This window comes from Medicago sativa, chromosome 2 (genome assembly GCF_051527215.1).
Source record: "Medicago sativa cultivar Bolivia chromosome 2, Bolivia_mono, whole genome shotgun sequence".
NCBI classification, from domain to species: domain Eukaryota; kingdom Viridiplantae; phylum Streptophyta; class Magnoliopsida; order Fabales; family Fabaceae; genus Medicago; species Medicago sativa.
The window spans coordinates 3,819,152-3,842,225 of NC_140750.1; the positions used below are offsets into that span (position 1 = coordinate 3,819,152).

General features: G+C 32.8%; 3 protein-coding genes and 2 pseudogenes across 4 annotated transcripts; 1 reads left to right on the forward strand and 4 right to left on the reverse strand.

Annotated features, from left to right (window-relative positions):
- Positions 1-313: 313 nt before the first annotated feature.
- Positions 314-853, forward strand: LOC146943727 (pathogenesis-related protein 1B-like). The gene has a single exon (XM_085748771.1). It carries the CDS (start codon positions 354-356, stop codon positions 846-848), a length of 495 nt encoding a protein of 164 aa, XP_085604897.1. The 5' UTR covers positions 314-353; the 3' UTR covers positions 849-853.
- Positions 854-7,301: 6,448 nt separating this feature from the next.
- Positions 7,302-8,869, reverse strand: LOC146943728 (antimicrobial ginkbilobin-2-like protein). The gene has a single exon (XM_085741996.1). It carries the CDS (start codon positions 8,663-8,665, stop codon positions 7,898-7,900), a length of 768 nt encoding a protein of 255 aa, XP_085598122.1. The 5' UTR covers positions 8,666-8,869; the 3' UTR covers positions 7,302-7,897.
- Positions 8,870-9,992: 1,123 nt separating this feature from the next.
- Positions 9,993-12,817, reverse strand: LOC146943729 (antimicrobial ginkbilobin-2-like protein). Its single transcript, XM_085741997.1, has 2 exons — positions 10,696-12,817; positions 9,993-10,233 (listed from the first exon to the last, which is right to left on the reverse strand). Exons 1-2 carry the CDS (start codon positions 11,438-11,440, stop codon positions 10,160-10,162), a joined length of 819 nt encoding a protein of 272 aa, XP_085598123.1. The 5' UTR covers positions 11,441-12,817; the 3' UTR covers positions 9,993-10,159.
- Positions 12,818-13,056: 239 nt separating this feature from the next.
- LOC146943730 (antimicrobial ginkbilobin-2-like protein) lies at positions 13,057-15,020 on the reverse strand (annotated as a pseudogene). The gene is made up of 2 exons (XR_015025692.1): positions 13,790-15,020; positions 13,057-13,292 (listed from the first exon to the last, which is right to left on the reverse strand). The product of XR_015025692.1 is annotated as an antimicrobial ginkbilobin-2-like protein (transcript).
- A 1,611-nt stretch (positions 15,021-16,631) lies between these two features.
- Positions 16,632-17,350, reverse strand: LOC146943731 (uncharacterized; annotated as a pseudogene).
- Between the last annotated feature and the right edge of the window lie 5,724 nt (positions 17,351-23,074).

Sequence of the window (23,074 nt, forward strand, 5' to 3'; positions counted from 1 at the left end):
GAGGGATGACTACCCTCATTCCGTCTAGCTTTAGGTTTTCACAATGTTGTTCAGAATAATTAACTGTCTGATGGGATGCCGTTTAAATAGCTAAACGGCTGAGGGCAGGGACCTCTCATTGGGCTTAGCTAAATGGTCCAACCCATCACGGTCCATTTAGAAACAATAGTCCAATCAGACATATTCATCAACTAATTAGTGCTCAACACAATATACCATAATTTATGTTATAAGATTAACTTATAATAATTGATTATTGTCAATCCATAATTGATTAATTATATAATTAATCCAACAATCAAACACCAACAAAACCATTTAGCATTCTAAAGTAATTACTACTAAGAACCAAAATGTCTTCATTTTCTCTATTGTGCAGGTTAGGTTTAACACTCATTATGGGTAGTCACGTTGCACATGCCCAAGACTCACCAGCAGACTACGTGAACGCCCACAACAAAGCAAGATCACCCATTACCACCATTAAAATTCCAAACATTGTTTGGGACAACGATATTGCTGCATTTGCACAGAACTATGCTAATCAACGCAAAGATTGTAAACCGATCCCGTCCAATAATGGTGGCCGTTATGGGGAGAATATTGCGGTGAGCACCGGCTACATAAGTGGCACACAAGCAGTGAAGTTGTGGGCGGATGAAGAACCATACTTTAATCACTATGCTAACTCATGTATCGATGGTCATGAATGCCACCATTATACTCAGGTGGTTTGGGAAAAATCACTTCGTCTTGGATGTGGCAAAGTGAAATGTGATAATGGTGGCACATTTGTTACTTGCAATTATTATCCCCCTGGTAACATTCCTGGCCAATTACCGTACTAACTGATTTAGATGGAGAATTAATAATATCAGGGAAAATGTATGAAATGAGTTCCTGATAATTATATAGTTTTTAATGTTTTCAAATTTCAAAATAATGTTCATTTGAGTTCATCTTATATTTAATTTGCAAACTAATACTGTTGATCAGTGTTATAAGTTGTGGTATTTTATAAAGGAAAAGTGTCCTTAGGGCACTTAACGACACTTATGTAATGAGAAAGCTTTATCTTAGTAATTATGTATTCGTTACATTGAAACTTTAAATTGACTTTAATTTGCTTCACTAAACTGGACATTTTGAAGGATAAAGGAAAAAAAAAACTGAACACATATATATTCATTTTGTTATATGTGTTATTTATATTGAAAGTTGATGGTAATTTTGAAAAGATAAAAAGTCAGCCCAAAAGAGTCGAAACATGTTATTTTCTTTATACATATTATAAATATAGATATTTGTCTCATGCCAAAAACGAGAAATCCCAAAATTTCAAGTGATTTTCTACTTATTTCATTTTCCAATGTTATTTTTTACTCCCTCCGTCCCAAAATGTAAGCAAAAAGGGGTTAACATAAGTTGATATATCTAGTACAAATTTTGAACCAAATACATTAACTTTTGTTGACCAATTTATTCTTACATTTTGTGACGGAGAAATCCATGCAAAATTAATTACAAATAGGTTAAAATTGATTCTTTCTAAATATCATGTAAAGTTTCAAAGTGTTTATTGTAGTAACATGATTTATTGTTAAACGTCGTTGTTGCTCAATAATTAACAAAATAAATTGTAAATTAAAGTAGATTAATTTTTAACAAATTTTTCCTCGTTGCATAGATTCTCAATATTAGTTTTACAACATCTCAGAGCTAGTTCAAATAAAATTTTCAACAAAGAATGTATGGTTAGAGAAAAGTAAAAATGATCTTGCAGTGAACTTGAGTCTTTTAGATAAAAGTTTTACAATTGAAATAAACTCCTATATAGGCTGTAAAGCTAACTCCAGAAGGTAATGTACCAGAGAAGCTATCATTTAAATAGTGTAGGAAACACCATTTAAACCAGATTGAAACATAGTACTTGATAGAACAATTACTTGAGGCATCTGGTAGAATTAAGAGCACAATCAAAACAATTTTTAGCAGATACGCCCCTCTACAAAATATTGTACTATAAAGCTTGCCGGCCTTGTCTCCTACATCGGTTTGGTAAAACCCGCGGTGATCCCCAACGTTTGAAGCAGGAGAATCCAATAATATTCTCACATTGTTCTGGATTTTGTCTTCATAATCAACTAATCCGCAGTAGGAATAAATGTGTTCCTTAGTATCAAAACAAGCCATTTGAAAAGACCAAAACAAAGAAGTTGATAACACACAGCATAGCAAAATATATAACAATACTTGCCCACAAACATTTTTTTAGATAATTCATTTCCATATTTTTACTCTTTCTCCACTTATGTGCCTAATAGCCAGCTTATATTTACTTATGATAATTGAAAAACAGCTGCAAATTTTACTCTTTCTGCTAGGGATTGGAATTTCCTCCATATTTACCACAAAGATGCATGTAAGATCCCAATATTAATTACAAAGCTACCGAATCAAGAAATTACAAGACCATGAAAAATGAAAATTTACAAGTGCACAAATACATCTCCATTCCTGAAACTTTTGTCAAAAACCAAATCCCATTGACAAAGTAAAAAAAAATAATATATTAACTTATTTTTCATGGCATTCTATCAGAAACCATTAACTTATAATTATTAGATAATTATCAACAAGACTACCGAAACCGCAACTGCTACTAAGCTTCTGCAAGAAGAAGGCTTCCAAGTCCAAGCAACTGTACCACAAAGCAAATCTTATATTAGATTGTCTTCCTTATTACATAATCACAAGAAAACTAAGTCTAGCAATATTACTATATCTTAGCTACCCTTCAACATGAATCTATAGATAGAAGAAAAAAAAATGATCATACAATAATATTTCATGTCTTTAAACAATAGCTTGTTATATAAGTTAACATTTTATCTCTTAAACCTCCGTGTTTAACTTCTCAATAAATACATATTCTCCAATAAAGACTTTCTTATAAGTTAAAGGCTTAATAGCACTTTTGGCCCTCTATGTTTGCAAAAGTTGCGATTTTGGCCCCCTATGTTTAAAAACTACAAAACCGTCCCTTATGTTTTGGTTTCTTTGCACTTTTGGCCCCCATGGTCAATTTTGACCTGGTCCACGCTGACATGGCACCCACATCACTTATGTGAGGGGCCAAAATCGCAACTTTTGCAAACATAGGGGGCCAAAAGTGCTATTAAGAGTATTTTTTATTTTTTTTAATTCTTTTTATTTTTTTGTTTTGAAAAAATTTTAAAAAAAAGAGGGAAAATTAATAAAAATTGAAAATAATGAAAAAAATACTGAAAAAATTTAAAAAAATTGGAAAAATTAAAAAGAATGAAAACAAAAATCTGCAAAAAAAAAAAAATTCGCATGACATGTGTGTATATACATACCACATCATTAAATCATTTTAATAATAAAAAAACATTAAAAACTGAAAATCTTTTAAAAATAACAAAAAATCAGATTATTTTTTAAAAAAAAAAAAGATAGATTTTTTAAAATTTTAAAAATAACAAAAAATCAGATTATTTTTTTCAAAAAATAAAATAAAAAAGCAGAAAAGACATTTATATTTTTTTTGAAATTTAAAAAATTAGAAAAAAAATCGGAATTTTTTTCGAAAAGATATTTAAAAATACTAGAATTTAATTTTCAAAATAAAAAAAGTTTAAATTTTTTTGCGAAACAAAAAAACTGGAAAATATTTAAAATTTTAAAAATCTGGATATATTTTTTTAAAAATCCAATTATAATAGAAAAATTAAATTTTAAAAATCATATAATCTGAAGAAAAAAAATTGATTTTAGTTTAATTAAAAATTTAGGAAAAAAATCTGAGAAGCTTGAATTACGTAGGAATATTTTTGTAAAAAGAATTATTAATGCATGTAAAATTTTAAAAAGGGTCTTATTTAAGAGACATTAAAATTTAAAAAGTGAGTACCTAGAGTTACTCTTCCAATCTCTTGGGAACTAAAATTGATTTTTTTTCTTCAGATTATATGATTTTTAAAATTTAATTTTCATATTGTAATTGGATTTTAAAAAATATATATCCAAATTTTTAAAATTTTAAATATTTTCCAGTTTTTTGTTTCGCAAAAAAATCTAAACTTTTTTATTTTGAAAATTAAATTAGAGTATTTTTAAATATCTTCTAAATTTCGAAAAAAAATCCGAACTTTTTCTAATTTTTGAAATTTCGAAAAAAAAAATCTAAATGTCTTTTCTGCTTTTTTCTTTTATTTTTCGAAAAAAATAATCTGATTTTTTGTTATTTTTAAAATTTTAAAAATATCAATCTTTTATTTTTTTTTAAAAATAATCTGATTTTTTGCTATTTTTAAAAGATTTTCAGTTTTTAATGTTTTTTTATTATTAAAATGATTTAATGATGTGGTATGTATATACACACATGTCATGCGAAAATTTTTTTTTGCAGATTTTTGTTTTCATTCTTATTAATTTTTCCAATTTTTTTAAATTTTTTCAGTATTTTTTTCATTATTTTCAATTTTTATTAATTTTCCCTCTTTTTTTAAAAAATTTTTCAAAACAAAAAAAAAGAAAATGAATTAAAAAAAATACTCTTAATAGCACTTTTGGCCCCCTATGTTTGCAAAAGTTGCGATTTTGGCCCCTCACATAAGTGATGTGGGTGCCATGTCAGCGTGGACCAGGTCAAAATTGACCATGGGGGCCAAAAGTGCAAAGAAACCAAAACATAAGGGGCGGTTTTGTAGTTTTTAAACATAAGGGGCCAAAATCGCAACTTTTGCAAACATAGGGGGCCAAAAGTGCTATTAAGCCTAAGTTAAATACATACTCCTCTCGACTTAAATAAACGCATAAAGTACGTGTATCTGGTTTACCATGTAACTTGTCTAAACATGGAGAAGATACATGTTAGGAAACATGGCATCCATTGATGAAGGAGAGAAAAGCTTAACTAACTTTGTATTGATGAATATGAAAATGTTACAATGATTGAAAGTTATCCCACTTATGGGGAGGTTACACCTATATATACTAATAGGATTAATACTACTTGTAACTAAAACTATGTATCTCTAATAGTCCCCCTCAAGTTGGAAGGTGTTCAAAAACACATCCAACTTGAAATGAGAAGATACAAGGAAAGATGTCGGAAATACATCGGCTAAGAAAATATCAAACAAGTGCTCATCCAACAAGAAGCAACCACAACTCAAGGTTGAACCAATTGAAGGAAGGAGCATCAAAGCAACGCTTAACCACCATCCGGTAGAAGCCAATATCAACAAAGCCAATTAAGGCACAACGCTTAACCATCAAGAGTGTTCAATCACTCAAGATAGAAGCACAAGACAAGAAGAACAAGGATATCCAAAATCAATGATGATATCCAAAAAAAAAGTGCAAGGAAGAGCCATAGTCTACAATGGAAGGAGGTCATATACAAGACCAAGGTTCCAAAGATAAAAAGTGATGCCCCCCAATGCCGAGCCGAGACAAGAAAAAACCAAATGCAAGGAAGAGCCATAGTCAACAATGGAAGGAGGTCATATGTTGAACAAACTTCACATCAAAAGTACCATGAAGCAACAAGACCAAGCTTCCAAAGATAAAAGTGATGCCCTCCTATGCCGAGCCGAGACAAGAAAAACCAAAAGCAAACCAATAGAGATGCATAGCCATGTGATGTGTCTTCAAACCATAGAAAACAAATCCATGTTGATGCATTCAAACCATAGGCCAAAACCAATGCTTCCAATAATGAAGCTAAACCAAATCCAAAAAATAGTCTTCATTTGTCACAGTAATAAGCAAACCAGAAACAAACAATAGGCCAAATCACAAGCTTCAAAAAGAAAACCACTCCAATCTAGGAAAGCCATGAGACACCATGAGTGGAGAAAATGGTCTTCAAAAGAGGAGTGAAATGATAACCTTGTAGGCAGAAGCGTGTAGTACACCAAGAGAAAATAATGTTGCTGGAAGTCTTCTACCCATATACTCCAAGCAACAAACAGCAAAACCATATGTATAAAGACATATATCACCAAACCAAGAAACCTCCAAACTACAATCCAAGTTACAAAATTAACCGAAGAATTCACACCACTAACAGGGAGGAAATAAGAACTCCAAGCACCATAGAAGGCCATTCAAAATGCAGAGATGAAGTTAGGAATCACAAGAGATGAATATGTTTCCAATCCCACACTGTTCAATCTCAAAACTATTCTTCAAGTAAAACTGATTTAGCGGTCAATGTTATTGGAGATGAATCCAAATACGCACAGGAGAAAATCTGTAATGCAAATGAGTAATAGAACACATAATCCAGAAGACAAAAGCACCATTCTCATTGATCAAAAACATTCACCATTTTCAACAGAATCAGATAGGACAAGAATCCAATCGGAGGCTAAAAAATGATGAGGCCGAAGCAGATAACACAAAACTGATAACTCCAAATTCAAAGCCAAACAAACTGAACTTCCAGCAGAATTGCAAGAATGAATAATCACAATAAAATCTCACAGCAAAATCGGGAGCAAGAATTAATTGAATCAAGAACAATGCTTCAAATCCAGGCAGAAATTCACAAATTGCTTCAGTGAAGACTTTTCACAAACACCTTGAGAGCACAATATTGCCTCACACAAAAAACAAACCATAGTCCAAAGCATCTTGAACCAAACTTTTTCCAATGGGAATGTCATTTGCATCGGTGACGTCTGAAGCATCACTGATGGTATCTTCATCTGAGAAAAACTCGTTGGAGCTTGGAACAGATACATTGTCCCGAGATGGTAAGAAATGTGAATCAGAAGTTGGATTAAACGCAAAAACAAGAGGAATCGAATTTGACTCTCGGAACCCTAAGATTTGGGGAAAATGACAAGAGTAAAATCGAACAAAAAACGAAACAAAAAGGCAAGATTCGAATCAAGAATAGCAACAGGACAAACTCAATCACGAAAGGATTCAGAAACTGGAATGAAGAATCCGAACAAGACTTTCGAATTGCTCGTGAATATGAAATTGAGATGCAGATCAAAAGAGAAATTGATCGAACAAATCAAGAACACAAACTGATTCGAAGTACTGGACTAAGATCATAGGAAAGAAAAACTGAATCTCAATTTGAGATTGTAACAGAGTCAAAAAAGAGGAAAAGAAAAACAAAGGGAAGTGAAATACGAGAAAAAAATTGAACGTGAGAAAATTTTATTTTCTCGAGAAAATGCAGCGGAAAATTTCCTTCAAGGTGGATACCAGATTTGATGCTCTGATACCATGTTAGGAAACATGGCATCCATTGATGAAGGAGAGAAAAGCTTAACTAACTTTGTATTGATGAATATGAAAATGTTACAATGATTGAAAGTTATCCCACTTATGGGGAGGTTACACCTATATATACTAATAGGATTAATACTACTTGTAACTAAAACTATGTATCTCTAATAAGTGGGGGCAATCCTCACCTCACAAGCCGGTTTTGTGAGGTTGTGTTAGGCCCAACCACGATTTATAAGATGCTATCAGAGCCTCTCCAAGATCCATTGGGCCACCTGCTATCAGGTTTTCGTTATCGGGCCACCCACCATATATGTCCACGAACCAAGCCCAATAGTGCTGGTCATGAGGGGGTGTGTTAAGAGTCCCACATCGGATAGGACATGGCCTGACAATGTGTTTATAAGTGGGGGCAATCCTCACCTCACAAGCCGGTTTTGTAGGGTTGTGTTAGGCCCAACCACGATTTATTAGAATACATGTATTTTTGGCTTATATTCAAGTAGAAAAGAGTACATATTTCAGTTGAGAATAGACAATACTGTGTCTTAGTGAATGTCAAATCGGTATAGGATAGGCGATAATAATTGATAAATAGCATATTTTGAAAAAGAACTAATCAAAAGTTAAAGGACTCATCACTTTGAAGAGTAGATACATTAGCATAAAATTGATAGTCATTATACCACATGAAACAATTGGGTCCATAAATTTCCCATCTTCTTTTATTTCCAATTGTAGCTCTGAAAGTATCCAGTTGATCATCAAGGCACCTTCTGCAGTCCTGTCTATTGATATCTCTTGTGCACTGAGCCATTCCATATCTCTTCTCACTTTGATTGAAGTTCAGTACTTCTGTGTGGAACATGAATGAGTTCTCTGAAGCTGCAGCTGCTACTCCACTCATGAAAGGTAACCCTTGTGAAACTAAAGAAGGGTCATCAATATCAGTGACATTTGAGAATGCATTTGTTATTCCATGCATGTCTCCGAAGAAACTCTCGTCCGAATAGCGTAGGAAACACCAACTAAACCAAACTATAACATCTCTATTCTTAGGACAATCATTTGAAGCTACTCTTGTAGAATTAAGAGCACAAACAGAACAATTGTTAGCAGATATGTCTCCTCTGCATAATATCGAACCATAAACCATGCTGGAGTTTTCTCCTGCAATGGTTTGGTAAAATCCTTGGTGATCAACCACATTTGAAGCAAGAGAATCCAATAAGGTATGGAATATGTCTTCATTGACCGTATTATCAGCTTTATTACATATCGAACCTATTTCTCTATTGGTGTCATCAGCAACGCCAAAAAAGCCATTTGGGAAGACTACAACAAAGAAGCTAATAAGACATAGCATAACAAAATAAAATGACTTCATAGTCTCTTTGGTATAGCAGAATAGCAGAAGAGAAGAGGAAGATCAAAAGCAATGAGTGTGTCACCCTACATTACAAATTTTGAATTTATATCAATTGATCAAACGGTGACATTTCTTTTTAATTAGCACTATTATTTTTTATGAGCAAAGTCAACTCTTGGGTACAATATGTACAATAATTTATATATATGACTATGTCTCAGATTGTTTAGTACAAGTAAGAGAAATTTTCCAATCTATCGTGTTAAATAAACTTGAATTTCACTTCGAAAAGCTAGTTCGAATGATAAGGATCTTCAAGGCCATTTTACATTGTCAACGTTTAGAGAATGTGAAATTGTATATGTGCTTGAAAAATGGACATTTTCATCCTTTGAGTTAACTTTAGAAAGTGAGATTAAACTTCTAAACCCATTTAACATTTTGTTTAATGTTGAGTTTATCTCTAACTTCTAGGACTTGACTATTATAACTAAAATTAGGGAAGGCTCAAATGACCAAAGTTCTGGCTTACTTCTTGAACAATCTATGTAAAATTATGTGGAGTGGATAACTTCTTAAATTTAGCATTAATAAAGTACCAAACGATCGATGAACGAATCAATAGTCAAACAACCGAAGAAAAAAAAAAACACTGCTATTATTTGTAGATAATATATATAAATCAAATCATTTTTTATTTGAAATAAAATGTTTTGCATACATGATATATTTTTGCGTGGGAAAATAAGTTAGTCATTCAACTTAAGAAAGGCAGAAATATTTGACCAAAAAAGAAATGGAAGAAATATTATAAAAACAAAGAAAATTGACTTGGAATTTTAACAAACGAAACCATTAAGATATGACAAAAGAAGTTGTCGGGAGGTTTTGTCCGCTGTGGGTTTGTATGTAAACCCTCTCGTTTTTACATTTGTTAAAAGACGTCTCGTTGACTTGAAGAGTATAATTGTTTTTTATAAACGGGCATTGACCTTAAATCTCAAGCAATGCTGAACCTTTTGGTTTATGGACACATTTTTATTTTTAACCCAATTAGGTCGCAATGAGATGTCTTACCTAATGCTGAACCTTTTGGTTTATGGAGTACATAATTCTTTATATTGTTAAATTTATGGAAATAACTTAAGAAAAGTTACCGCTCATGTAAAGTTGACAGTCACTAACTGTGATAGCTTATTAACAAAAGAATCTTACATTTTTTTTCAATCATCTCAAATTTTTTTATGTAATGCATTTCCATATTTTCACTCTTCCTTCAGTCATGTGTAAAATAACCAGCTTCTATTTACTTATGCTAATTGAAAGACAGCTGCAAATTTTACTCTTTATGCTACAGAGGAATTTTCTCCATTTTTACCGCAAAGACACATGTAATGTAACATTCCCATATTATTTACAAAGCCACCAAATCAAGAAATTACAAAGTAATAAATTATAAAATAGACCATGACAAATTTGCAAGTGCACATATACAAGATTAGAAAACTAGAATTAGAAAACTATCAACAAGGCTGCCGAGACCGCAATCGCTGCTAAGCTTCTGCAAGAAGAAGGCCTCCATGCAGCTGTACCACAGAGCAAAACTTATATTAGCTTGGCTTAAGGAGAGTAAATCTAGCCATATTAAAATATCTTAGAGCTACTTTTCAACAAGCATCTACAGTTAGAAAAAAAGTTAAAATGATCTTCCAGTAATTTCAAGTCTTTTAATAATAGCTTCTCACGTAAGTTAACATCTTAACTGTAAGATTCTGCATTTAACTCCTATATAAATACATATTATCCAATAAAGATATTCTTATAAGTTAAATACATACTCCTCTCTACCTAAATAAAAGCAAAACGTACAAGTATCTTGTTCCGCAAGTAGTTAACTTGTCTATATGTGATCCAGATAAATGTATTTTTTGCTTATATTTAAGTCGAGAGGAGTGCATATTTCAGTTGAGGATAGACAACATGTGTCCTTGTGAACAATTATAATAGCTTATATTTAAAAAGAACTAAACAAAAGTCAAAGGACTCACCACTTGGAAGAAAGGATACATTAGCATAAAACTGATAGTCATCATACCACATGAAACAACTGGATCCATAAATTTCCCATCTTGTATTATTTCTAATTGTTCTGTGATTAATCAGCTGAGAATCCAGACACCTTTTGCAGTCCTTTCTACTGATATCTCTTGTGCACTGAGCCATTCCATACCTCTTCTCACTTTGATTAAAGTTCAGTACGTCTGTGTGGAACATTAATGATTTCTCTGAAGCTGTAGCTGCTACTCCACTCATGAAAGGTAACCCTTGTGAAACCACAGAAGGATCATCAATATCATCAAAGTCATATGCAGTTGTTGTTTCCTGCATGTCTCCAAAGAAGCTCTCGTTTGAATAGCGTAGGAAACACCATCTAAACAAAACTCTAACATCTCTACACTTAGGAAAAACATTTGAAGCAACTCTTGTGGAGTTAAGGACACAATCAGAACAATTGTTAGCAGATATGTCTCCTCTACATAATATTGAACCATAAATCCTGCTGGAGTTTTCTCCTGCAATGGTTTGGTAAAATCCTTGGTGATCAACCACGTTTGAAGCAAGAGAATTCAATAAGGTTTGCAATATGTTTTCATTGACAGTAGTATTTTCTTCATTCTTACATGTGGAACCTAATTCTCTATTAGTATCATCTGCAAGGCCAAAAAAGCCATTTGGAAAGACCAGAACAAAGAAGCTAATAACACATAGCATAACAAAATAAAATGTCTTCATTGTCTCTTTGGTATAGCAGAAGAGAAGATGAAGATCAAAAGCAATGAATGTGTCACCTACGTTACAAATTTTGAACTTTTATTATCAGTTGGTCAAATAATGACTTTTTTTTAATTAGCACTATTTTATTTTATGTGCAAGTGTGCAAAATCAACTCTTGGGTGACGACCATACAATATGTATAACAATTTATACATATGACTGTCTTTCAGATTGTTTAGTACAAGTAAGAGAAATTTTCCTCTCAAAAAAAAAAGTAAGAAATTTTATTTAATCTATCGTGCTAAATGAACTTGAATCTCACTCTGAAAAATTAGTTTAAATGATATATTTAAGTTGTAATTGTATTTGACATCGCCAACGTTTTGAGAATGTGTGATGTGTATGTATTTGTGCTTTAAATTTGGCCATCTCATCATTTTATTTAACTTTTGAAAATGAGAACTAATGTTTAAGTCCATTTAACACTTTGTTTAATGTTGAGTTTATCTCTAACTTCGAGGACTTGGTTATTATAATTAAGATTAGGGAAGCCTCAAATGAGTCAGGAGAAAATGCTCCAACAATATTCTGGCTTACTTGTTGAACAGTCTATGTAGAATTTTGTTGAGTGGACAACTTCTTGAATTTTGCATTAATAAAGTACTAAATAATCGATGAACGAATCAATAGTCAAAACAGCTGAAAATAACGATGGTATTTTAGATCAAATCATTTTTATATGAAATAAAATACTTTGCTTTGTACCCAAAAAAAAAAATTAATCATTCAACTTAAGAAAGGCAGAAATATTTGACCAAAAAATGGCAGAAATATTGTAGAAAAATAGATATAAAAAATTGACTTGGAGTTGTAACAAACGTAACCATTAAGATAAACATTGGCAAAAGGATCTATCAAGAGGCATTGTCAATTTTAGGTTTTTGTGTAACCCCTCACGGTTTGGTTGATGCTAGTTTGGTGCTAGCACCAATTGATTTGGGCTTCGATTGGTGCTACTTTTGATTGGTTCTGGGTTGCTTTCGTTATGTTCAAAACATGTTAGGGTCTGTTAGTGTATTTGTGGTGCTCAGCCCTGTTGATTGATCATCTGTCAATCTAGATATCAATTGGCTTTGGGTTGGTTTAGTGTTGATTTTGCTGGAAATGGTTGTGTGCATGCTTAGCGTCGCAACGCATTGGGTTGCACGTGTTGGGTTTTGTATCTGTGTTGACGGTGGAATCTCTCACCTTTGTGAAGATCTCGATTCAGGTTCTGAACTTTCACATACCTTTCTTATTTTGCAATTTGGTTTCGAGCTCGTGCGCGGGCTCGCTTGATTGTACATTGGTGCGTAGATTTTTTACTCTGAATTGTAATTTGTGGTTACTATACTATACCCTTTAGGGTTATTTGTTATGTTGTTTGTTTTTCATTTTAAGCATCTGGTCTAGTTGTATTTTGTTTCCACCGGATAAGGCTTTTATGTCTCCCCATTCTTGTACTATGTTCTTTTTAATCTATATAGGGTGTCGCAGATTCATATGCACTCCATTTATTTTAAAAAAATATGACCTCAAAGTTTCGTCATTTGTTAAAAAAAAACGTCCCGTTGGATTGAGGAGTATGATTGTTGTTTAAAATAGACCATGAAAATTTACAAGTGCACATGTACATCTCCAATATCATCTGTCAAGAAACCAAATCCCTTTGACAAAGTAAAAAAATAAATAATCAATTTAAACATATGCGCGGCATTCTAGCAGAAATTATAAAATAGAAGCTAGAATTAGAAAACTATCAACAAGGCAGCTGAAACCGCAACAGTTATGCCACTTAGTAAACTTCTGCAGGAAGAAATCCTCCAAGCAGCTGTACCACAAAGAAAAAGCTTACTATATTAGATTGTCTTCCTTATAAGATATCACAAGGAAACTGAGTCTAGCCATATGATTAATAAATCTCAAAGCTAATTTTCAACAAGCATCTACAATTAGAAAAGTTATAAAGTTTTTCCAATAATATTCAAGTCTTTTTAAAACAATAGCTTGTCATATAAGTTAACATCTTAACTTTTAAACTTCCGCGTTTAAATTTTCTATAAATACCTATAATGCTATAAAGACTTTCTTCTAAGTCAAACACAGAATACTCCAAACTTAAATATAAGCAAAACGTACATGTATTGGTCCAAACGTGTGGACTAGATACATTTACTATTTGCTTATAATTAAGTCGAGAGGAGTACATATTTCAGTTGAAGATGGACAACATTGTGTCCTAGTGAGTCTCAAATTGGTAGGATAGACAATTATAATTGAGAAATAGTTTAACTTGAAAAAGAACTAACCAAAAGTCAAAGGACTCACCACTTAGAAGAGTGGAAACATTAGAATAAAATTGATCATGAAACAATTTAATCCATGAACTTCCCATCTTCTTTTATTTCCAATAAAAGTTTCGAAATTGACCAATTGAGCATCCAAACACCTTCTGCAGTCCTCTCTACTGATATCTCTTGTGCACTGAGCCATACCATACCTCTTCTCACTTTGATTAAAGTTTAGTACTTCTGTGTGGAACATGAATGATTTCTCTGATGCTGCAGCTGCTACTCCGCTCATGAAGGATAACCCTCGTGAAACCAACGAAGGGTCGTCAATATCACTGTCATTTGTGATTGCAGTTGCTGTTCCTTGCATCTCTCTGAAGAAGCTCTCGTTTGAATAGTGTAGGAAACACCATCTAAACCAAATAGTAACATCTCTACTCTTAGGACAATCATTTGAGGGTACTCTTGTAGAGTTAAGGACACAATTAGAACAATTGGTAGCAGATATGTCCCCTCTACATAATATTGTACCATAAAGCCTGTTCGGATTTTTTCCTACAATGGTTTGGTAAAATCCATGGCTATCAACGACGTTTGAAGCAAGAGAATCCAATAAGGTTTTCAAATTGGTTTGAAATGTATCTTCATCGACATGATTGTTATCAGCTTTATCACATAGGGTACCTGTTTCTCTATTAGTATCATCAGCAAGGCAGAAAAAGTCATTTGGAAAGACCAAGACAAAGAAGCTGATAACACATAGCATAACAAAATAAAATGTCTGCATAGTCTCTTTGGTAGCAAAAGAGAAGAGGAAGATCAAAAGCAATGAGTTTGTCACCTACCTTACAAATCTTGAACATTTATCAGTTGGTCAAATAATGACATTACTTATAATTAGTACTGCTATATTTTATGTGCAAAGTCAATTGGGTGATGACCAAATGATATGTACAATAATTATTGTTTAGGAGTATCTTTCATAATTCATATTGTTTATATAAGTCAGAGAAATTTTTCAATCTGTCGTGTTAAAAAGACTTGGATCACACTCCGAATAGCAAGTTCAAAAAATGAGAATATCCGTACCTATTTAACATCGATTTGGCAGGCATGCCGTGAGAAATGTACCTAGGCCGTGTTGCGTGTGAGTGTGGATATTAAAGTTGTTTGTGTATTTCAGATTGCCAATGTTTCGACAATGTGCAAGGTGAACATGTGCTTGAAAAATGGGCATCGAGCTAATTTTTTAATCATCGTTTGAGCTAACCTTAGAGAGTGTCCAAGTGAGATCTAACTTCCAAGTCCATTTAACACTTTGTTTAATGTTGAGTTTATCTCTGACTTCCAGGATTTTATTATTTTAATTCAGATTAGGGAAGCATCAAATGAGTCAGAAGAAGATATATACTGCACCAATATCTCTGGCTTACTTCTTGAACAATCTATGAAGAAATTTGTGGCGTGGATCAATAATTAAAACAAACTGAAAACAACAAGGGTTATTTGCAGATTAAATATATAGATCAAATCGTTTTTTTATATTTCAAATAAAATCTTATGCATACATCATCTCTGCGTGGGAAGATAAATTAATCATTCATCCTAGCTAGATAATGCATATATAAATATTGTCATAGACTAAAAATTTTACTTGGAATTATGACTAACGTTACCATTAAGATAAACATTGCAAAGAGGAGCTCTCCACGTAGGTTAGAAACGATGTTTGTATATGGTTTATAATATAAAATAAAATTAAAAGTAGTATTCTAATTGACCTTTTGATGACGAATAAGAAATGAATTTCCATGAGTTTTTTTTTTTTTGGTATATATTCTAGTCTTGTGTTGGCAAACATTTATCAAAATTAAATTACACATTTCTCTCATGAATTTTTTTTTTTTTTTGCACAAGAGGGGTTCAAAGCATGTATGGAGGTGTTCGGATTATAAATTCTGAAGTGCTTGTCTTTTCCGATTTTATAATCCGAAATGGTGAAAAAAGCAATTAGCCACAGTTAAATTGTGACTAAAACGGCAGCGTCTAATTTTTTGCACTTGAAAAATAGAAAGAAAAAAAAAACTCATTTTTTATTATAAAAGACTAAAATTCAAGGACATTTTTGAAATTTTTAAGGGTGCGGGAGAAGCAAGGAGGGTGTTAATAGAATATATCAGCCTTCAAATCCACTAAATTCCTAGAAACTAGCCAAACTAGAGGTGGGCCAAAGTAAAACTATGATTTAAAAAGGGCTTTATAGGCCCTCTCAATTGTTCACAGGCCTCCAAAATGCCTTTGTTTTAAACTGCCGAAAGTTTCGAACCGATCGTCTAGGAAGATAACTTTTGACGGATATAAATAGAAAATTGCTCTTCTCCCATCAAAAAACACTCATGCCCAGCTGAAGGGACCAAAGTACCCCTGCGTGACTTAAGTCACGCTCGATACTTTCAATGTGAGTTAATTCACACAGGTTGTAAACTCAGCGTGACTTAACTCACACTGCATGTTGTTATACAATAGCAACTCAGAAACATAACCATTCACTTTTCGGAGCGGGTTCTGAGGCCTTATGAGACTCGGCAAGACCTCACGTCTTTTCGAGACATATGCTGGTACTCCAGATGGATCATGGCCGGCAAAGACGGGATGTGCCATCACTTGTCAGAGCGGGTGCTGAGGCAGTAGGGCTATATCCAGACCATTCTCATATCTCATATGACAATTGGGGATCGTGAGCTAGAGAATGTGGTTATCGCCTTCACGGATTTTGTTGTTGATGTCCTTAGCCAAAAGGAGAGGGGTCATCTGGTCCCGGAGGATGATGTGTGGAAGTATGCAATAGGGTGCATCAAATGGTTCTACCGTGTATTCCATCATATTATGAGCGCCCTTCTCTTTGCACTCCTCTTAACCCTTACATCCATCACCATTACTTTATGTTGGGAAGTTAAGCTCTCTCCAGGTATGACTTTACAGTCCAAACAAATCTTCCTGTTTGATTTTCTAATAAGAAAGAAATCTATCTAAGAACATGAGATCCCACTCTTGTAAGTGATAAGATGCTCCTCTATTTTCCTAAAACATGTATTAGCTATAGTAAGATCAAAAGCCGATGAAAAATCTAAGATGGATTTACCCTCCGCATTTGCCTCCCTGAGACCATACCCCCCATGCAAGCCTTTGAAACCTCTTGAAACCCTCCCTACATGCCCATTTAAATCCCCTCCTAGAAAAATCTTTTCTCCTAACTAGATATCCTGAATTAAGCCTTCTAGCTCCTCCCAAAATTTTACTTTAAGGTGTTCTTCTAACCCTACCTGAGATGCATAAACGCTAATTACATTAAAGGTGTCTTGTTCCGCTACAAACTTTGGGGATGTAATCCGATCTCCAATTCTTTTAACATCCACAATATCTTTCTTCCACTCCTTATCCACAATGATGCCTACCACATTCCTTGATCTAACTTCACCAGTGTACCACAGCTTAAATCCTAAACTATCTAATTCTTTCGCCTTTTTCTCCACCATTTAGTTTCTTGTAGGCACATGAAATTGATCCTCCTCCTAGTCATAGTGTCTACTACTTCCATAGATTAATTTTGTAAATTGATGACATCTCGTCGTTACGTAATTTTTATGTGATTTTGATCACATTTTGGAGTTCACAAGGCAACTTATGCAGCAAGAAAAGCAGAAAAACTGAAGAAAATACAAAGAATGAAAACGTGTCACGATTTGGTAAAAACATGACACGATTTGACAAGGCCAAAACATGCTTTCGACATTGAGGAAAACGTGTCACGATGGCAAAAACATGACACGATTGGTGGAAACCCTAAATCAGCTGTTTGCGATTCAAAGGAAAACGTGTCGCGATTTACTTAAAACGTGACACGATTTTAGGCGAATTTCTGTGCCTATTTAAGCTAGAGTCTATTCCAAAGACATGGGTTACGATTTGGAGAGAGCAAAGTGCGATTTTGAGACTACAAGACGGCTATGAGGGCGATTTCTTCACTCTTTTACCGGTTCATGTATGTATTGATTCATCTAATGATTATGTTATTTGTAAACACCATTATGTGTAGCTAAATCCAGTAGAGGTTAGGTCTGAGATGATTCTTTGTAACCCTAATTGAAACATGTTGCTGTGAAACTCTATTTATTGTGAATGACTATATAGTTTTTATTCAATTCAATTGTTCTTAATGCTTTTTATATCCTAATCAAATATAAACATGATTTAGTGTGAACGAATGACTATTGACCCTAACTTTCGACTTAGACCTAATTGAATTGTTCTAATAAACATGGTTAGTCTAGGAATGGATAATATCCTTTATTAGTGCTATTAGGTTAACGTGCTTAAACCTTCAAATATTTTTAGACCACCTAAGGAATTAGGGGCTGTGATCCTAGAAAAGGGTCCTAACTCAAGGGAATGATTAGGGCTATTTTGTTAACTATCGTGGAACTAGAGAATCATTCATAAGAATAGGTGTAGTATACCAACTAGAGGAACATCGATGATTCGAAAGACCTAAACTCATCTCTCTCTTATTCTTAAAAACCAACTTTATTTTCTGTCGTTACTTTTATGCAATCAAACAAATCAACTACCTAGTGGCAAAACAAAAGAACTTTTATACATCCTATTTTGCAACGTAATTGAATTATTGAGATTAAAACCAGTCCTTGTGGGAACGATATTTTTACTACTTCGATAGTATTTGGTACACTTGCCAAACGTCTATCATAAATCTAAGAACATTGTGACTTTTTTTTTCAATGAAGAATATTGAGTGACATATATGTAACTAAAAAGATATCATCGAATATGTGTACAAAAAATTATCTTTTTTAATCGCTTATAGAAAACTAAATTTACATTTTTTTTTTAATGTTGCTTCTGATCCCCAAAATCTTATTAATACTATCTTAGACTCATATTGCTTTCTTTTATTACTACTGCTATGCTATGGTAGATAACTTCCAAAAAAACTGCTTTCAGTTATAAAGATGTGTTTCTTGGTTTCTAGCAAAATTACAGCATCTCATGTCTTTTACACAAATATAATAAAGAAAGTAGCATTTGTTTTTCGAAAAAAATATAATTTTTAAATGTAACTTTTGTACCTTCCTTTTATTTGAAAAATATAATTTTTAAATCTAACTTTTGTACCTTCCTTTATTTGAGCAGTCGATTTCCACCCTAAGATCCTTTTCAATAATTGTATTTAAATTGTGTTACACTAGCTCCATCATTTTCATGCAAATCACATACAGGTTTTCCACTAACATACATTTATGACATAAATAACATGTTCAAGTGGATATATGTAACATTTCATTTGCACATTTTTATAAATTTTACGTGCATCTTTATGCCAAGTGGAAAATATAAACTTACTCATATATTTTAGTTGGCTTTTGTTTTCATTGGTGACAGATGCTTCATAGTATTTTATATAATTAAAGATCGATATCTACCTTGAAAAGCTTAGAACAAAAAATAAACAAACCTATAAATATCTGCTTGCGAAGTATCAAATACGAAGCTAATTAAAATAGGTTTAAATTGAAAGTGGTGCAAATAGATTTATATAATACCATTCAGAGGGAAAAATTAAAAACTAGGTTTAATTTAGTTTTCATTGTTAGTTGTTGTTATAATAGTATTCGATGGAGTCATAAGTAGTACCATTAAGTATAAGGATTAAATAGAAATCAGTGTCGCATAGAATTAAAAATAAAATAACTATATTTTTCAGTCACTAGTGTATATATGACACTTTTTTGGGTGCAATATGACTCTTATTTTTACTTAGTTTATTTCTTGTATTTAGCTAATTTGATAATAACTTTACAGTGTTATATTTAATTTATTATAATAAGGGAGGACAAAGATGAAATTTATAATAATATACTACTGGAAAAAGAAATTAAAAACCAAATTTAAAGATGAAAAAAAAATTAAACGTATCACTAAATCTAAGACGTGTTCGAGATGAATTTTATATTTTATTATTAATCTAAAAAATTTCACTAATTTATTTATTAAGAACTCAGTGAAAATTTATCTAAAAATGAAATAAAAAATATATATGTGTGTATAAATTTCACGCTTGAAAAAAAAACTATAGGGAAACCGGAAATCTAGTCTAAGAGACATTTTAAATCTTATCCATGTATATCATTCTCTTCTGGAGACATTGAATCTCCTATACATTATCTAGAATACGTTATTAGAAAAGCATCAAATTGTAAAGTAGCTTTTATTTAAATGATTAAGTAGCTTTCTTCACCCATGCTTTCCAAGCAAGAGGCAGAACCAGTTGGGATATTAAAGATTACACTAAAATTATCACATAATACAGTATTAATAGGCACTTTTAGGATAGAGAGAGCATGACCTCCAACTTTCAAAAGAGCATCTTCCTATAATACCTTGAAAACCTAATTCATATGGAAAATTTGGGACAAATGAGAAATTTTATTTCTCACAAAAATGATTCAATAACTCGTGTCTTCATATTAATTCTGCCAAGTAAGCATACTCTTAATTTTAGAGTGTAAAGTCATTAAAAAAACTATTAGCAAGCTTGAATATTTAAGTGAATTAAGAGAGCAAATAATATGATTAAGAGTGGTGCATGTTTCCCAAGTTCACATTCTGTTTTTTATCAGCAAAATTTATTAGAACGTCAATATTCGTGAGCTTAGTTTGGTTGAAAAAGACATTGCATAATATATATAGGGGTTTGCTAGGATACACCCACTAGTTTTTATTAAGGTGTGTTTTAGCAAAGATATAACTAAAAAGTTGTTAAATACACCTTAAGGTGAATGTTGCTAAAACACACCTTCTAAAAAAATAAGTGGGTGTATGTTAGCAACTCCTATAGGCATTTGCTAGGATACACCCACTTATTTTTTAGAAGGTGTGTTTTAGCAAGTTATAACTAAAAAGTAGTTAAATACACCTTAAGGTGTAGCTTGCTAAAACACTCCCACATAAAAACTAGTGGGTGTGTTCTAGCAAATCCCATATTATATATATATATATATAGGGGTCGAGATTTGAATCATACTAGACTCTTGACCCGTGCTACCGCACGGGTCCTACCGCTTAGAAGTTAATCGAATAAGTCGCAACAATGTAACCATATATAGTTAATAGAAGTTTTATAAATATTTAAAAGACTCGTGCTCAAATAGACCCGTACATTATAATTGGCAACGCAACATCACTTTTTGAAATTCAGGTGAATATCGGGAAGAAAAAAAAGGATAACACCTTGAAATATATTACAACTTTTGTTATTGCGGTTGCATTCTCACTATATTAAGGAAACCATTCTTAGAATTTAAAAAAAAAATTGTAGGCATAAACTTTGTGTTAAAAAAAGGGTAGAATAATAAGTTGCATCAATAAGGTAGCAATATTATGACTTTTCTTATTCTTATTTATTAATTTTGTTACGTCTGCAGCAACTTAACCTAATTTTTTCCCGCTCATTTGCTTTATTAGGTTTGCAATTATTTAACCTAAGAGTTTCCATCTAAAAAAATACTTATTTATTAATTTTGTTACGTCTGAAGCAACTTAACCTAATATTTTCCCGCTCATTTGCTTTATTAGGTTTGCAATTATTTAACCTAACAAATTTCATCTAAAAAAATGCATTGCACACCAATTTCACTCCTATCCTCTTGCCCTTTTTTTTGAAGAAAATATTTTCTACACTTATTTGATGTTGCACGTTTGTTCTAGAAACTATGAGCATATCAATGATCACGTAATGCCTTCTATTTTATACTTTTTTTTTCGGCTACCCTAATTTCCATGTAAACTTGGTTATATATACCTGAATTATTGATAGGATTACCGAATTTTCTTTTATAATATTTTCAGATGTCATACATTTTATGAAGTGTTTTATTTTGTCTACTATGGCTTATCACGTGTTATTTTTTCACCGTTACCTATTATATATTGCATTTTATTATTCGTATGTCAATCCCTTTACAATAAACCCGAGCGGAGCACGGGTCAAAAATCTAGTTGTTGATGTATTGTCACTATATTAAGGACACCATTCTATGAAGCTTAAAAAAACATTTTGTAGGCATGTTGATTGTGTTAAAAAAAAGGAAGAATAATGGCTTGCATTAATAAGATAGAAGTTTAGTCGCAATAGTCTAAACTATAATAGTTGACTTAAGATCTAACATGATTGATTTACAGGATCTTCTGGCTGTTTAGTATTTTGATTTGAAAATCTGCAACTAAATTATAAGGAGATGACACCAATATATAGAAAGTATTACATGTGAATGACCATTCACTTCTTACAGTAATAATTCCTATTCATTGCAGCCATAAAACCAATTCTGTCAAATGCTGTGTAATGCATTATGATGTTTCCAATTCCAAAAGTTGTTAGTGTCAATCATAAATACCAATAGTTGACATTTGGCGTTGCCATTGGATAGCATTAATGAACTATCTATTGATTGAAATAATTTGACCTCTGCGATAATAAGTATTAATTTATCTTTTATTCACAATTGCATATCATTAATGAACCGTCATAATATTCCTAAAGGCTTAGAAGCCCTCCAAAAAGGCTCTAAGACCTTCAGAAAGGCTCAGGCGCCCTCCAGAAGGGCTCCTGAGACTCTGGCGCGCTCGCCTTGAGGCACCGCCCTTCTAGGCTTCTAGAAACCTCTAGAAACCGCCTAAAATACATAAATACCCCTGTTGCTTGGGAACCAAGCAACCGAAACCCAAGCCCATGACAGGCTATAAATACTACTCTTGAGAGCATTCTCAAGGCATCGAATAATCAGTCTAAACCCTAGAATCCTAGTATTCCTTACCGTACTTTTCTGCAAGTACAGTTGGCGCCGTCTGTGGGAAAAGGTAAAACTGACCTTGACCACGTTTCTAAATCGCAAAATCGTGATTTGGAAAACCCTAAACCTAAAACTCTAATCGTAGCCTCCGACTACAGACCCCTAAATCGCATCTCTCATCATGATTTAGGATCCCAACCTCGCCATCTCTCCGATGAAGTTTTTGTTCCTTCATCGCCATAAGTTTCAACATGCCTCCTTTCAAGTTTACCATCATGAGACCATTCCTGCTTCATGGCCTTCCTGCTCCGTCGACGCCGTAGATAAGAAAGGCTGCCCTTGTCGCCAAGCCGCCTAAAGATCGTAATATTTTATCAGGTTGTACCTTTCTAACTCTATTATTCTCCATTGATCCTTTTGTCGAAATCCTTAAAATGGCTTCTGACCTATATAAT